At 40.4% G+C, this 15,810-nt stretch overlaps 1 protein-coding gene across 1 annotated transcript; it reads left to right on the forward strand.

Annotated features, from left to right (window-relative positions):
* The first annotated feature begins 1,357 nt into the window (after positions 1-1,357).
* On the forward strand, positions 1,358-6,852 carry LOC125726935 (kelch-like protein 10). Its single transcript, XM_049003413.1, has 6 exons — positions 1,358-1,619; positions 2,147-2,636; positions 3,000-3,611; positions 4,216-4,365; positions 4,993-5,320; positions 6,294-6,852. Exons 1-6 carry the CDS (start codon positions 1,459-1,461, stop codon positions 6,314-6,316), a joined length of 1,764 nt encoding a protein of 587 aa, XP_048859370.1. The 5' UTR covers positions 1,358-1,458; the 3' UTR covers positions 6,317-6,852.
* The last annotated feature ends 8,958 nt before the right edge of the window (positions 6,853-15,810 follow it).

Genomic DNA, 15,810 nt, shown 5'->3' on the forward strand with positions numbered 1-15,810 from the left:
TATATATATATATATATATATATATATATATATATATAAACACTCGTGCGCTCTTGCGTTGTGTACACCCAAAATGACGATTCCACCATACACTGCGGCTAGGCTATATCGAGTGTGATGTTACCTGCAAAAGACGCAAGCTGATCCCAACTTCACTTTGCTACACGTCCACTGTAAAAGCAGGGCCACAAATAAAACACCACCTACCTCTCTGTGCTCAATTCAAACGGAAAATGTCGCCAAATCCATTCGCCATTTCACTATGTGCTGGCTAGTCATGGCGCGAGCATTAGCTGCGGACGCGAACAGCTTCAGCTTATCTTGCCACAATTCAGCTCGACTGTTTAAACTTCAGCCAAACACAACATTCTGTGTTAAGTGAGAATTCTAACGATAAATAATAATTACTTACATCGTTCAATGGGCGCCCTAGGAATATGTCCTACCGCTACTCCCATCCACTTCTAACTTAACTCGTCCATCTGTGTGGGGGTGCGCAAGAACGATGGGTGCCGTGAAGCTGCAGGAAAACAAACTTAAAAACCTGCACGGAAATATATTAAACGTGGAGGAGTTAGTCGGCAAAAGTGAGGAATTACAAAAAATAAAATAAAAAAACGATTTCTCAAGAAAAGATCATAAAACAGGAAAATGGACAATAGCTCATGGAGTGATATTGCACACTGTACCTTGATTGTAACATAACTGCTCTATAATACATAATCGATTATATTCAATAGCGTTCAGGATTTGGGTGACGTGTACACAGCACAATAATCATTGTGATAATTCCACACTTGCTGCAATACGTTTTCATGACTGTATTGGGGATATATGCGGTCCGAAAAATACGTCCGCCTTGTGCTAAATGTGGACCAAAACAGACGGACTACGCAGCCCAGTTTTCAAGGAATAGTCTTGTTCCAAATAATTGCCACAACGGGCCGACCAGATTTAGCCCATAAAATAATGTCCTGTGGACATTTGTTGCTCAATGGCTTATGTCTAAGGTGGAAACTAGGGAATAAGATGCGAACTTAAACCTCGTTCCTGACAGACATGTAAAGGACCTTTTTTGTTTTTCATTTTTAGAAACGTAGCGGAGGAGAAAAAATACGAAAACATTTATTTATTTATTTTATTTCGGGAATTCGTGACTTGACTATTCTTACATAATACAAAACTTAAATTCTAAGATAAGCACGGTATACATTTTCCAAAAGTGATGTTAAAAACATTTCACTTGTTCTTCTTGTAAAGCTGATTGTGCGTAGAATATATCCACCCCCCCCCCCCCAAATCAATTTCGAGTCTTAAATATAGATTTAAAAATAAACATTACGGTATCTTAGCAGAATGTGACGCAAAAGTGCGGTTTTTGCGTATTAGAACGTATCTACACGTCATTTCGAGTGGTATAAAAAGGAGAAAGAGACGAGACATCCACATTTTTGAATAATGATGGCACACGACATGGAGCGAGTACTGATGTCCCCGGCTTTCGAAGTGTTCAACAAGCTTCGGCTGGCAGGACAGCTTTGTGACGTGGTCCTCATCGCAGACGGTGTTAAATTCAACGCCCATAGAGTAATTCTGTGTGGCTGTAGCTCCTACTTCCAGTAAGTAGCTGTGACCCATATATGAAGATGCGAAAACAGCAAGGAGTCAGTTTTTATCTCTCGTTAGCAATAACTTCTCCTTGGCAATAAGGCTCTAGGATGACAGAAAGTTTATATTAATATACATTATATTAAATTATATTAATGTAGGTCAGTGCTGATGAGAAATATTTCTGATAAGTGTACCACCTTAACTTTTACCATATAATAATAATAATAATAACAATAATAATGGTATAGATATGAAAAGGGGACCATGTCAAACAGGCAAAACAAAGTATTCCGGGGCACTTGCCCACCAGCCCAAGTAAAATATATTAAAGGGGGAGCTACTGTTGGAAAAATAAGAATTAAAGCCCCTGGTCCCTAGTTCTTAGATGCCTATGTGATCATCTGTAGCAGGGGTCCTTATCTCTGCTTAATTTCCATTTGGGGGTCCCTGGTTCAGAAGATTTAGAAAAGCCCTTATTTAACTTTGCCTGCAAAACCCATATTTATTAGATGAGTCACTTCTGGATTGTTTTCAGGGCTCTGTTCGCCACTGGCTGGAGTGACTCAGGAAAGCGGGAGTACCAACTCCCAGGCATTTCCCCAGAAACACTGAGGCAGGTCATAGAGTACGCCTACACGTACTCTGTGGTCATCACAGCTGACAATGTGGAGAACCTCCTGGTAGCTGCTGATTATCTCAGTGTCTTGGGCATCGTGCAGCGCTGCAGTGATTTCCTGCATGAGCAGCTCTGCCTCAACAACTGCATTGGCCTTCTTAAAATCGCCGATGTCTACTGCGTAAACGAGCTGCACCAGTCTGCATTCAACTTCATCTTGAAAAATTTCAAGGAGGTTGCCATCAGCTCAAACGAGTTCCCAGAACTAAGTCTTGAACAACTTTCTGACATCATAGAGCAGGATGAGCTTAATGTCAGAGAAGAGGATGTGGTGTTTGAGGCCATCCTCCGTTGGATCGAGCACGAGCCTGCCACCCGAGAGGCCCACATTTCAGTCCTATTGCCCAAGGTGAGTATAGTTATACTATGTTCTCATTGACTTGTGTATATAGCAATAGAATGCTCATTGAGTGAAGTCCTTATTACTGTAGCTAAAGACCGATTTCCATGTCCCATAAGTGTACAACCAAGGCTTCCAGGTATTACACCTGGGAGGAGAGTGTAACAAATAATGGAAAACAAAACACTCAGATGTCTTACATTAAACAAGTGTAGCTGACACATCTGAGACTTTCAAAGTAAATAGCTTCAGCTAAAGAAATTAAAATTTGCACTTACTGCTGTATTCTTAATGTTAGGAATTGCTCATCTCCAGAGATTCACAGAAAGCACTAAAGAACTCATGGGAATTCTCTCATTGTTTCCTGTGTAGATTCGGATGGCTCGTATGGATCCGGAGTACTTCATGAAAATCGTCAAAGCTAACGATCTGGTGAAGGGCAATGCGGCGTGCAGGCCAATTATCAGTGATGTACTGAAGATGATATATGATCTCGACGATGAAAGTCCACGATCTGACTTTGAAAGGCTACTGATTCGCCCGCGCCTACCCGCTGACATTTTATTGGCCATTGGTGGCTGGAATTTCCGCACAACCAATTGGACTGAAGCCTATGACACCCGGGCTGACCACTGGGTCGATATAACACAGGGGCAGGAGACTCGCCAGTCCGGCCATGGCAGTGTGTGTTTAAATGGCTTCGTGTATTGTTTTGGGGGTTATGATGGCCATAATTTCACCGATGCTGTGCGCAGATTTGACCCCGTCGCACGGACATGGCAGCACATGGCCCCGATGCACTGGCGCCGCTGTAGTGTCAGCGTGGCCGTAAGTAACGGCTTCATCTATGTGATGGGTGGCCGTTTAGGCGTGTCGCCTCTGAATATCGTAGAGCGATATGACCCAAATGCCAACGAGTGGACCATCATCCAGCCCATGAACGAGGAGCGACAGGATGCCAGTGCCACCACCCTGAATGGAAAGGTAGGTTAATAGGAGGGCGTCTTACTGTGGTTACCCTCATTTTCCCCTTGAAATTGATTATGTTACATACTCAGTAGCTCGCTTTGTCTTCAAATGGTTGATTTCAATCCATAATTGTTAATTCAGTAAACGTCAGTGTTTAGATAAAACATAAATGACCTTGCATTGTTGCTCTGCATTAGTGGCACATTGGGCAGTGCTGTGGTGTCCAGCTCTGTGTTTTTGCAATTTTGCCCACAGCCCAAGACTTGTGAGATACAATAACTGGTGTTAACATAGGAGCTTTACCCAATTCCAGTCCTGGAGGGTCAGAATCCTAAACAATTTGCAGATTTCCCTATTCAAACAAACCTAGTGAACTTAATTAGCTGATTAAGCTGCGGTTCACAAGGGAAATGATCACAACTAACTGTAAATTCCCTACCAATGCCCATGTGCTTCCTGTGGTAGGTTCCAGGTTCACCACCACCCTGTACTGAATAGACTTTTATGGAAGGTGGATGGATTAAACATCCATTAGCTAAATGTACATTTACGCTTTCTAGATCTCCATCTCCAATCATGTACAGCATAACACACATCACTTGTGAACCATCTTTCCTAGATATATATTTGTGGGGGTAGCAATGGAGCTCAGACCACTTCCACTGCGGAGTGCTATGATCCTCTCACGGGCGAATGGACCTTGATCGCTCCCATGCGCACTCGCCGACGTGGCCTTGGAGTTGCGGCATATCAGGGAAACATCTATGCGGTGAGTGATTCCTTTCTTGTACTCTGAAACAAAGGAGTCAAATCTCAAGATTTATCTGAGACTCATATTTTTTGTCACTGCTGCTGTGTCACAGATTGTAATGTGCTTAAAACAAACAAAAGAATTCAGTGGATAAAATGACCTGCTGGGAAGGCCCATCTCAGTACACATATGCTCCCTGCATATCTGGGTTATAAACGAATACGCTTAGTAAAGCTTAGTAAAGCTTAGATTTTTTAGTATAGTTATATTCTGTAGTTCCAGACTATAATTGCTCTGTTGTTGTTTTTTTCAGTGTCTGACTACAAGTATTATTTTTAGTACTAATAAACATAATAATAAAAGCAAAATATATGAACATAAGAAGTCTTTTTTTGATGGTTGACAGTTTTCGCTGAATTGTACCGGTTTTCTGTTGCCCAAATCCCCTTTTTTCACTGCAGTTATGTTGACATGTATGTTGAACACAAATTAGTAATAAGCTTGTGTCCTATATACACAATGGGAGGTTCTGTGCAGCCTGCTATTATAGGGCGATAATTCCTTAAGAGTTCCTGACTTCGAGAAAGCTGATATTTACTTATCCGTTTGGTACCCGAGTGATCACTTACCATTGGTGTCTCGCAGGTGGGCGGTACCAACGGGGTTCATGCAGTGCGGAGTATGGAGGCTTATGACCCTGCAACTAACCAGTGGCACGCTGCGCCTCCCATGAGACAACAAAGGAGCTATTTCGGCATCGCAGTGGTGGATGGCTTGCTGTTTGTAATGGGAGGCTCCGATGGGTTCGAAGTCACTGCAAAGGTGGAATGTTATGATGCAGAGAAAGGCAGCTGGTACCGTGCGCAGGACATGATTACGCCTAAGAGGAACTTCAGCTGCTGCACAGTGCCTGCGCACCCCCGCTTCGTACAGTACGCTGCACCTCGCCCACCTGCCCCCATCTGCCTGCCTGGTGGGTAACTAGGTTATCATGTCTAACGTTAATGCTTCGTACATTAGACCTATATAATATGTGCCCTAGAGAGGTAAAGTGGGCTATCCCACAAAAACAAAGTTTTGAAAAAATGAGCTCCAAAGTGTGCCTATACCCTATAATTGATATACATCATAGGTAGCACAGATCTCAGTATATTTAAAAGATAGATAGACCCTCAATAATTAATATTGGACACTAAACTCATTTTTGACTGACATGTGGGATAGCCCACTTTACCTCTCAAGGGCACATATGATACCTACCGTTAATGTAATAACTGCCAATAATGTGCTAATTTTCCCCCTTAATGTAATAAAGGCTGATACAGTAATATCTTGCCAATACCATACTAACATATTTGAATCAAAAACGCACCACATTACTACATTATATACTTTATTACACAAAAAACGGGAAAATTGTTATGTTATTAGCAGTTATATTAACAGTAGTTTAGCTGCTACAGACAGCAGCTATTAGCTGCTATTAACAGCAGTGATTAGCTGCTACAAACCGTAACAATCGTGACATCACACAATTTCTTTTGACTGCTTATGATTTTTTGCACACTACTGTACACACACATATATATGTACATATATATGTATATGGTTGATTGCCCACAAAAATCAACTGTGATTAATCAGCCTGATCTCCAGACCAAAGAACTGTGAAAACCATTCTAACTTAACCTACAAGAAGCAATTCCTGAACACAAAGAAGAAGATGTGCTACGGCCCTGCTACACGCACACACACACACACACACACACACACACATATAAGGTATCTGTATCTTTGTGGGGACTCCATACTGAGTTCCAACCCGCAACACAATTAATCAGTGAGGAAATTCATAGTATTATCTCTTGTTATGTTATTTTTTAAAATTATTTATAATGTATTTAAAAGCCTATGGCAAACAGTAAGTTAATGAATTGAAATTACAGGTAACCACGTGCTCAACAAGTAGCTGGCAGGGAACAAGGGAAACGCTACAGACTGACAACAGGGGAGGACAAGAAAGACTGACAACACGTGGGACGAGATGACCAATGACACCTACTGGCCAAACAGGGAAGGGACACAGAATGGGACAGTTAAATAACATTGGCATTCCCTGAAGGGTTTGGCATTCCCTGAAGCCAAGCTGTTAATTATTGTACTCCACGCCACCTCTGGTGATTGAATTGCAATGTAATGATTATGTTGTTCTATAATCTTATTGAATAAGTGTTATAAGTTGTTAGAAGTTATTTTTGTATTCTTTTATACTTCATTTTTAACAGTGTGATTTTTGACCTGACAGCTTTGTTTGGCAGTAAAAAGCTTTAAGGGGGCAGTTTAATGGCTCTATACACAGCAATGTGTATAATGGCCAAAGTGTTCTTATTGAATATGCTTAGATTATTTTTGTATACATTTACATTTTTATTTTACAGACTTTATGTAAAGGCAACCAGCGCTTAAAAGTTTAACGTTTAAATAAATGTCTTATTTGGAGAACAATGGGTGGAAAAAATGTTATTTGTTGTCTGAAAACCAAAATACTTTTGAGAGCTTTGTACGATTTGTTAGCAGAATTACCTTATAGACCTGATACACTTTTGAATGCAATATAATTCTCCATGGCAGTAACCCAGCTGACTGGTGGAGCAAGTTCATTTTGTCTCTGCAAGACTTCAAAGTGAATTTGAAGATCATCGTCTCCACAAAGACTATGAAGATTTTCAGGAGATACATGGAATCCACAGTTTCTTCCATTAAACCTAGAGTGCAATCCAACAAAATGTTTCAATAACAAAATTTACATTTCAAAAACTGGCTTCTGGTTTGTCAGATGGGCAGTGTGCATTCCATAACTACTTGTAGTCATCTAGTTCTTTTTGCAGGACACCCAGAAAGCTGAATACTGTAGCAGCAAACATTTCTGTTGGTAACAGCCATTAAAGGGATTCCTCCGTCCAAAATTGCCCCCTAGTGGTGGAATATTGCAACGCAAATAATGGAGATTTCACTTCACTGTATTTTACAGCTAACGAAAATGTAATGTGTGTGTGTATACATTTTTTGTTTCATACATTTAAATGTACATTTTTTATATAACAAACAACATTACTTTATAGTTGTTTAAAAGGCGGAAACTTCAATGTACACGAAGTCACCAATAAATTACATCTATTTATCTAACATGTTATATAATATACATACTGTGTTTGAAAACTTTGAAAAGCTTTACGATTTCAGGACAGATCAGCCACTCTATTAGGAACATTACGCTTTTTCGTTGTGGGTGTTAGCTTTGCTGCTGCTATTAATACTAATAATACATTAGCACAAAAAAAGGCTACATACGCCAAACTACGTCTTGCTTGTAGGTTAAAGACGTTTGACGTTCATTGCCGTGGGAAACTCCGGTTCTAGTGCTAAACCACTACCGAAAAGACTACAAAAGCTGCGTCGGTTAAAATAGAAGCGCCCCGTCAGGTTTTAAATAACTTTCTGTGTTGGCTATCGGTCCGGGTCTGTATGGGACAGCTTCTGGATCCGGACCTGGACCGCGGTCTGCCTGTTACCTCTGGTCTAAGTTATTCACTGGCAAATCAGGGTGCGCTTTTCTCAAGAATATTAATTTATCTTCCTAAACCACCCAGCAAAACGCAAATTCGCCACCGGGGTGTCCAATGAGCTCCGTACAGGCCATTTGGAATGGTGGGCATCGTTGGTAGGTTGGTTCTTACTTGAATGTGTAATATTTACAATTGAGATAGTACTTAGTTATTGTTGGTTATTAGGTGTATAATGCTACGTAAGTGGTGATGAGTAAGTTGAATATTATTTGCTGTAAATTAGAAGTAAAAATTCTGAAGTTAAAAGGCATTGGACCATTAAAATACATTGGATACATGGAAATGATTTGTACATTAGACATTCAGTTGAAACCTGTAAGAGGAATTATTTTTTATATTGGAAATGAATATGCTTACCTGTACCTTTGAGAAAGAAAATGAGATCAGCTATAAAACAAAAAAATCAATTAAAGAAAATGCCAGAACATCTAACACATTTCCCTGCACCCGGTTTTCTATCGCTCTATCTTGCCTGACAGCGATAACAACACTATTTGAATTTAAATCAGCAAATACTTAAAAGCCAATGATTGGATCATTATTACGGCTCAGCTGCGTTATGCAGCACTAAAGTGAAGTCAGCTGAGTACCTGAATCTCCTGAATGGCCAGGTTATCCCATCAATGGAGTTTTCCTTCCCTAATGGGATTGGCGTATTCCAGGACGAGAATGCCAAGATTCATCGGGCTCAAACTGTCAGAGCGGTTCAGGGAGCACGAGGAATCATTTTCACATATGAATTGGCTACGACACAGTCTTGACCTTAACCGTATTGGAAGTCTTTGAGTACTTAAGAAGACATTACGGAGTGGTTTAACTCATGTACAGTATTTTACAAGAATGAAGAACATATATGACTAATGACACATACATTTAATATAGTTTGCGCATGAGTGTTAATATGCGTTATATATTGATATATAAAGCTTACAGTATATGACTTTGGTAAAAAAGCCAATTTGTCACCCTGTGCTGTGACTGTTCAAGGGCAATTCTAAGGGAAATTTAAGCTAAAATACAACTGCGAAACAAAGAAGTAATGATTTGAATTATGTTGCGATAAACACTGATATTGTTTTGAAATATTTTGTCATATTACCCTGCCCTACCCTTGTCAACTCACTTCAAAAAATTCAAACCATCCCTGTTTTATAACCGGCTGTCTGCCTTTAAAAATCTCAAGGCTGTAAAACGTTTTTTTTTTTTTTCCCAACCTTAATATTCCATTATCTGATTTATGAATTGTGTTTATAAACTTTAGTCACAGCCTGATTGCTTGCTGATTGTATGATTTAATCGGAGTATTATGGATATTGTATTGTATTTCCTGCTGTCTCTTGTGAATGTGATTATTTTGTTTTTGTTCTATTCCACAGACGCTGTTGTACATCAAGGGGCCCAGGTGTCGGCTATAAGAAAAAAATCAACACAGGAATTTGTGAGTTGAGGCACCAGGTGAAGCGGATAAGGAACATGGAAAAACCGGAGCAAGTTAAACAGGATAACAGGCTGATCTTCATTTCTCTTTTCCTTCATCAGTTCCACACCTTGTTTTAATAAGTGAAGACGTAAGACGGCCTGTTAAACAGGATAGCAGGCGGTTCTTTTGGGTCTTTTATTTTTCTTTCCTTGCTCCGGACCCTCTGCTCACGTTGAAAGTTTGACGGCTGAAGGCCAAATAAGTAATAAGTTTGACAACGTGCTTTTGATATACTTTATTTTATAACCATTACACATAGACGAAAAATTATTTAGTATGTATCAAAAAAGAATTAGAGACGTTTCTTGACTGAATACCCATTAGTCTGTGGCCTGCACCTGGCTGGTATGTTGTAAATAAATGTTATTATAGTCTTTATAATTGTGTACATGAATTGCACGTACACGTTACTATTTAAATGTGAATATTGGTAGTACATAGAAATCACGCACACATACAGTCATGAAAAAGAAAGTACAGAACCATGGTTTTACGCATCAGAACATGTATAGGATTTTGTCTCTGCGTCTACCCCATCTTGCTTTTCATAGCTTTGGGGGGGTCACAGCACAGGGTCACCCATTGTGTGGCACCCCTGGAGCTGGGGGTAAAGGGCCTTGCTTACAGTCCCACAGACATGTGACTGTTCTGCCAAAGCCAGGCTCAAACTAGTGGACCAGGTAATCCATGTCAGGAAGGACACTTCAAGCTACTCCAGGTTTTACAAACTACGTTAAAACTGAAAGGCACCTGTGCTTGGCTAAACAGCTCACGTCTTCTTGTGCTTTGACTGCTTTGATTGAAAAACTCATCCAGCTGTTAGACATTAACATTAGTGGCATATGCATGATTATAGGAGACTGACCAATCAGCACGCAGCAAGGCCTCGGCGCATAACTGAGATCCAGGTTCTTTTAATTAAAATGGTATTTTAAAAATCCTGTCATAGTTCAATGTGTCCTCCCTGACATGGATTATCTGGTCACCATAACAAAGACAGACTCTGCTATTCCGAAAGGCTAAATGAGACATCTCTGTGGCTAATGTTGATTCTCCAGGAACTATACGATGATTCGTGACGACAGCCAATAAGATTTGCTGGGATAAATGTGATGTACATGAGTATGCATCAATAAAAAGGTCCAATCTTGGCTTATTTGCCTGTATAACTGATGTTTAATGTATGACCCTGTCTGTAATAATGTTACAATACAGTAAAAATGAAGTAATTCTGGACAAATAATAATGCTTAATCCCAGCAGTTGCATTAGCTTACAATGATGCTCCAAACAGTGTAATTTAAAAAATAATGGCTTTACTTATCGAAAATACCTCTTATGCATGATTATTAAACAGGCTTTTCTACAGGCCTGCCAGCAGGTGGCACCCTGGATAGTTCAGACAGTTACCAAGGATGCGGTATTTATACAAAATATCACGTATATTAAATCACAGGGACACGGAAAAAAAAACAGCAGAAGCTGGTAAAAGGTGTATACTGTAAGTATGACAGAGAGTTTGGGCATGAACCCATAACCTGATGGATTTTCCTTCAAGGTCTGCTATTTTACACCTTTGTGATTTACTGTTAAACTGTTTGACTTTTTAACAGAAATGGCATCTGCTCAATAAAAAACAGCGTGTTTCCTTATATATTGAAGGCATGTAGGACTGTAAACACAGGGTTTTTTTTTATCTAATACCTGGAAATGAATTTCAGCTGTTTTTCATCATTTCTCAGACAGATAATCATTGTGATGTGAGCTGCGGAGCTAAGGGGGAAATAATTTCAGGTTCCCAGTAAGCAGAGAGGCATCACACGCTGGATGGCAGGTTCCCAGTAAGCAGAGAGGCATCACACACTGGATTTCAGGTTCCCAGTAAGCAGAGAGGCATCACACACTGGATTTCAGGTTCCCAGTAAGGAGAGAGGCATCACTTGCTGGATTTCAGGTACCCAGTAAGCAGAGAGGCATCACACACTGGATTTCAGGTACCCAGTAAGCAGAGAGGCATCACACACTGGATTTCAGGTTCCCATTAAGGAGAGAGGCATCACACACTGGATTTCAGGTTCCCAGTAAGGAGAGAGGCATCACACACTGGATTTCAGGTTCCCAGTAAGGAGAGAGGCATCACACACTGGATTTCAGGTTCCCAGTAAGGAGAAAGGCATCACACACTGGATTTCAGGTTCCCAGTAAAGAGAGAGGCATCACACACTGGATTTCAGGTTCCCAGTAAGGAGAGAGGCATAATACACTGGATTTCCAGTTACTTCACACTAAGTCTAATTGCAACTCTTCAGATCACACCACTTATCTGTTCTGTATTCCTTGGGCGCTGACATGGCGGCCATATCCTACAAACTCCTTTCAAAAGACATCTATATGCTAACTGCTTCTCCTGAAAACTTCTAATTTGCCATTAGACAGGTATTCAATAACTAGCATTGACTGATCTTTTCGTGGCCCTGATACATATTCAGACATTTGATACAACCAGTCATATTTTCCCACAGTTAAGTACAGAAATACAGCTGTATCGCTATACAGTACATAAATAAAAGTAACCATCATGTAATTTAAGAAACTGAATAATAAAAACTATTATTTTTACTTAAATTAAATTTCCAGATTTCAATAATTCCACAATTTCATAAAACAAATTGTCATCAGTATTAGGAATGCAACTCGACGGAGATGTATGAATGATGAGCCAAAGAGATGCAAATGATTTCTTACTGGTTCAGACGGCGCATCTGACAGGCCGATGACAGAGATATGATGTCTAAGAAAGAAGGTGGACATTTTCGTAAAGACTGCTAAGAGTAACAAGCAAATGATTAATAACTGGTGTAACCTGTGACAAGCAGGAGATGAGCAGATCGATGATATCATGACAAAGCAAATTATTTCTCACTCAGAAGAAAATGACAAGCCAAGACAGAGTAACTGCAGGGAATTCTCTACATGAGAAAAGGGCGAGTTTCTATTGAGCTCCAGGATATGATTAGCTGGCTTTAGTGCTGAAGTAATGCCTGGTTCCCAGTCCTACTAGACGATTAATGATGTCCTGCTACCTGCTGATGACATTTTACTGGGTTTTCACATTTTCCTAGAGGGGTCTTGCTAATCCAAAGCACTAACCGAAAACCAGTGGGTGATATTAGACGTCATACCTGTGCCACTGCAGGGATACATATGGAATACTGTAGTGGTTTAGCTGAATTGGTGTTTTAAAATTCTCCACTTCACATTTGTATTTTTAACGGTATTTGGTCGTTCTTATGTCTTTTGTCCATGTCTCAATATGTCAATGGGTGGATTTGTATACCCCTGAAAAACACCCCACCCTACGTCTCAGACCCCAAACTTCACTCTCACCTCTGTAAGTGCATGTGTTTTAAAAAGCAGAGCATCGTGGGATACGTGATGACAGACATAGCCCAATGTACTTTTTCTCGTGCACTTTTCAAATAAAGCTTGATTTCAGCCCGTGTTTCATGCTTCTTGTAATATATTTGTACGTCTGTAAATGCGCTCAGGAATTTACATTAGCAGCGGAAAGTGGCCGAGAAGGTGAAAGCTGTCGCTTCTGTAATTTTCTCGGCGTCTGACCTTTTCGCGACGTGAAACGTTTGAAAAAGGTCAGCTATGCACAGAGCAAAGTTTGCATATTAATTGCATATTGAAAGAAGGCGTCCCGTTCATTCGCAGCTCGTAATTACCCAAGCGTAAAGTTTAATTAATAATTCTGTAACTTGTAATGCTTTATAATGTTGAAATAGTTTTATGAGGATATACCATTTGGGTCACACATGGGACACACACATCTTTAGGTTATGCCAGGCCTGGGCAGTCTTACCCAGAAAGGGCCACTGTGACTGATTGGCTGAAGAGTCCTGCGTTTGAACAGACCTAAAGGTCATCCCAAAAACTTGCATTCACACCGGCCCTTTTCTTGTGTCGCTCTTTTTTCTACACTTCAATTTGCCAACTGAATATTTTCCTTTTTTTAAAATGATCCTAAATAATAAATTCATTTGTTCAAGCTTAAATTAGAAGACACGACCGTAAGCAACAATATACATTTTCATAACCGAATATATATATTTAGGCTACTCCTGAACGTTTGTACAGTACGTTCTTATTGCTTTATTTTAAAAATTGCTTTTATTTTCTCACAGTTTATAAATGACCAAATGCACGTGTGTGAAGTGAGAAATCGATGATTTTAGAAATGATGTGTGCGGGGGTTCGGGCTCTCTACAGATTGGGCTTAGCGTTTGAGGAAGAGAAGGATTGTCCGAGTGGATCTGAAGTAATTTCCAGGACTGTGTTTGTGCAGTGTGCTGTGCATGATGCAGGGGCCTTTCTGTCAAACATCACTGAGATGTAAGTAATTGAGCAGTTAGATGTCACCAGAGCACCCCCTCAGTCTGTAAATGGGTTTGCTCATCATGGCCTGTGACCAATAAAGAGACTTTTCTTCACGGTGGACAGAAAACGTCGCAGGCATTTCGACACTCTGTTATGCAACTACATATCTTCAATATTTATATAGGATAATGATCCCCGTTGAGAAATTGTCTTTTCGCCTACGTGGTCTTGCTCTCCGTGAGACACGCAGAGACAGGTGAGAGCGAGCTTGAGAGTGACGCCGCATGATCAGCCATGACATAGCACCCCTGGAGCTGGGGGTTAAGGGTTTTGCTCAAAGGCCTAAAACATCGTCACACTGCCAAACACTGGATTTGAACCGGCGACTTTACGATCACGGGCCCAGAGCCCTAACGTGTGGAGCCACACACAACGTCACCATTTTCATATTTAGTTCGTCTTGTTATTCCAAAGAAGCACCAAAGCAAGCAGATGTTTGAAGGGTTTCACATGCAAGCTTGTTATAGCAGAATTCCCTCTCAGACGACACCCTTGTTGTTAACATTTAATTAATTTTCTGTTTAAATTAAACCTGCCCCATAGCTCACATTAAGGACGGAGGACATAGGGGAGCGGCATGGATAAGCAGAGTGGGGGGGGGGGGCATTATGGGGTGTTCTATATTTAATTACAGATGGCTTTGCTGCAGTACCTGCAGTAATACTCTAACCTGGTAAATGCACTCAATTGAATATAGCGATAATACTCCAACCTCACAGATGCAAAGTACACTTTACTGGCTAGAGCAATAATACTCCAGCCTCATAAAAGCACAGAAAACTTTACTGGCCAGAGTAATAATACTCTAACCTCATAAATATGCAGTACACTTTACTGGACAAGTGAATAATACTCCAAATTCACAAATGCAGTGCGGTGCAGTAAACTGTTGCCTCACACCTCTGGGACCAGGGTTTGAGTCTCCGACATGGCTCCACGTGTGTGGAGTTGGCATGTTCTCCCCGTGTCATCGTGGGGTTTCCTTTGGGTACTCCGGTATCTCCCCACAGTCCAAAGACATGCTGAGGTTAATTGGAGTTACCAGATTGTCTGTAGGTATGAATACTCTGTGAGTGTGCCCTGCGATGGGTTGGGACCCCATCCTGGGTTATTTCCTGCCTTTTGCCCATTCCCTCCAGGATAGGCTCCAGACCCCCTGTAACCCTGAATGTGATAAGCAGTTACACAAAATGGATGGATTATTTCATATATTTATACTTTAGTTAGCCATATTTTCAGTTTCGGCAACTTCTACTGTTTATTTAGGATTTATTCCACAAATATATACTGTAACTCTGCAGTTCCTAGTTAAGTCCTTTGATGTTTTGTGAGTGCCTTTGTTTTCCTTTGTGCCATCTAATCCAGTTACACGTTTAACTTTCCTGACTGGATGGCACAAGCAAGAATTCCTATGTACTGATGTCTAAAGGGCAAGTGAAAAATATTCATTACCAAGGTTGCAGTTTAAGTTTTGGAAGGAATGTGGGCTACCAGTCACAAAACTGAAAGGAAATGATTGTCACACACATATTTATCCCAATTATTGCATGAGAATAACTGTTAAATTATGCATTTATTAACTGTTAAATTAACTGTTAAATAGGCATAACGTTAAGACAGGCATATAAATCCACTACACATCATCATCCTTCAGTTTCAAACATGCTAAATTCAACGATCATCTGATTAAAAACATTTCATATCTCTCTTTTTATCAAAGACAAGCTTCTGTTTTATGGTTAATATGCTGATTATGATCTGTTACGATCCATGCTGACGGCCCCTTACTTTAAATGTTGCCGCAGCAGGGAATTGTGGGATGGCAGTTCTGTAAAGGATGGTCCCTATGCTAAAGGCGGTAAGAAAGGAAGCATTGAAGCACCTTTTAGAGAATTTCAACAGCTCTTGTTTTGGA

The sequence above is a fragment of the Brienomyrus brachyistius genome, unplaced genomic scaffold (assembly GCF_023856365.1).
Source record: "Brienomyrus brachyistius isolate T26 unplaced genomic scaffold, BBRACH_0.4 scaffold80, whole genome shotgun sequence".
Lineage (NCBI taxonomy): Eukaryota > Metazoa > Chordata > Actinopteri > Osteoglossiformes > Mormyridae > Brienomyrus > Brienomyrus brachyistius.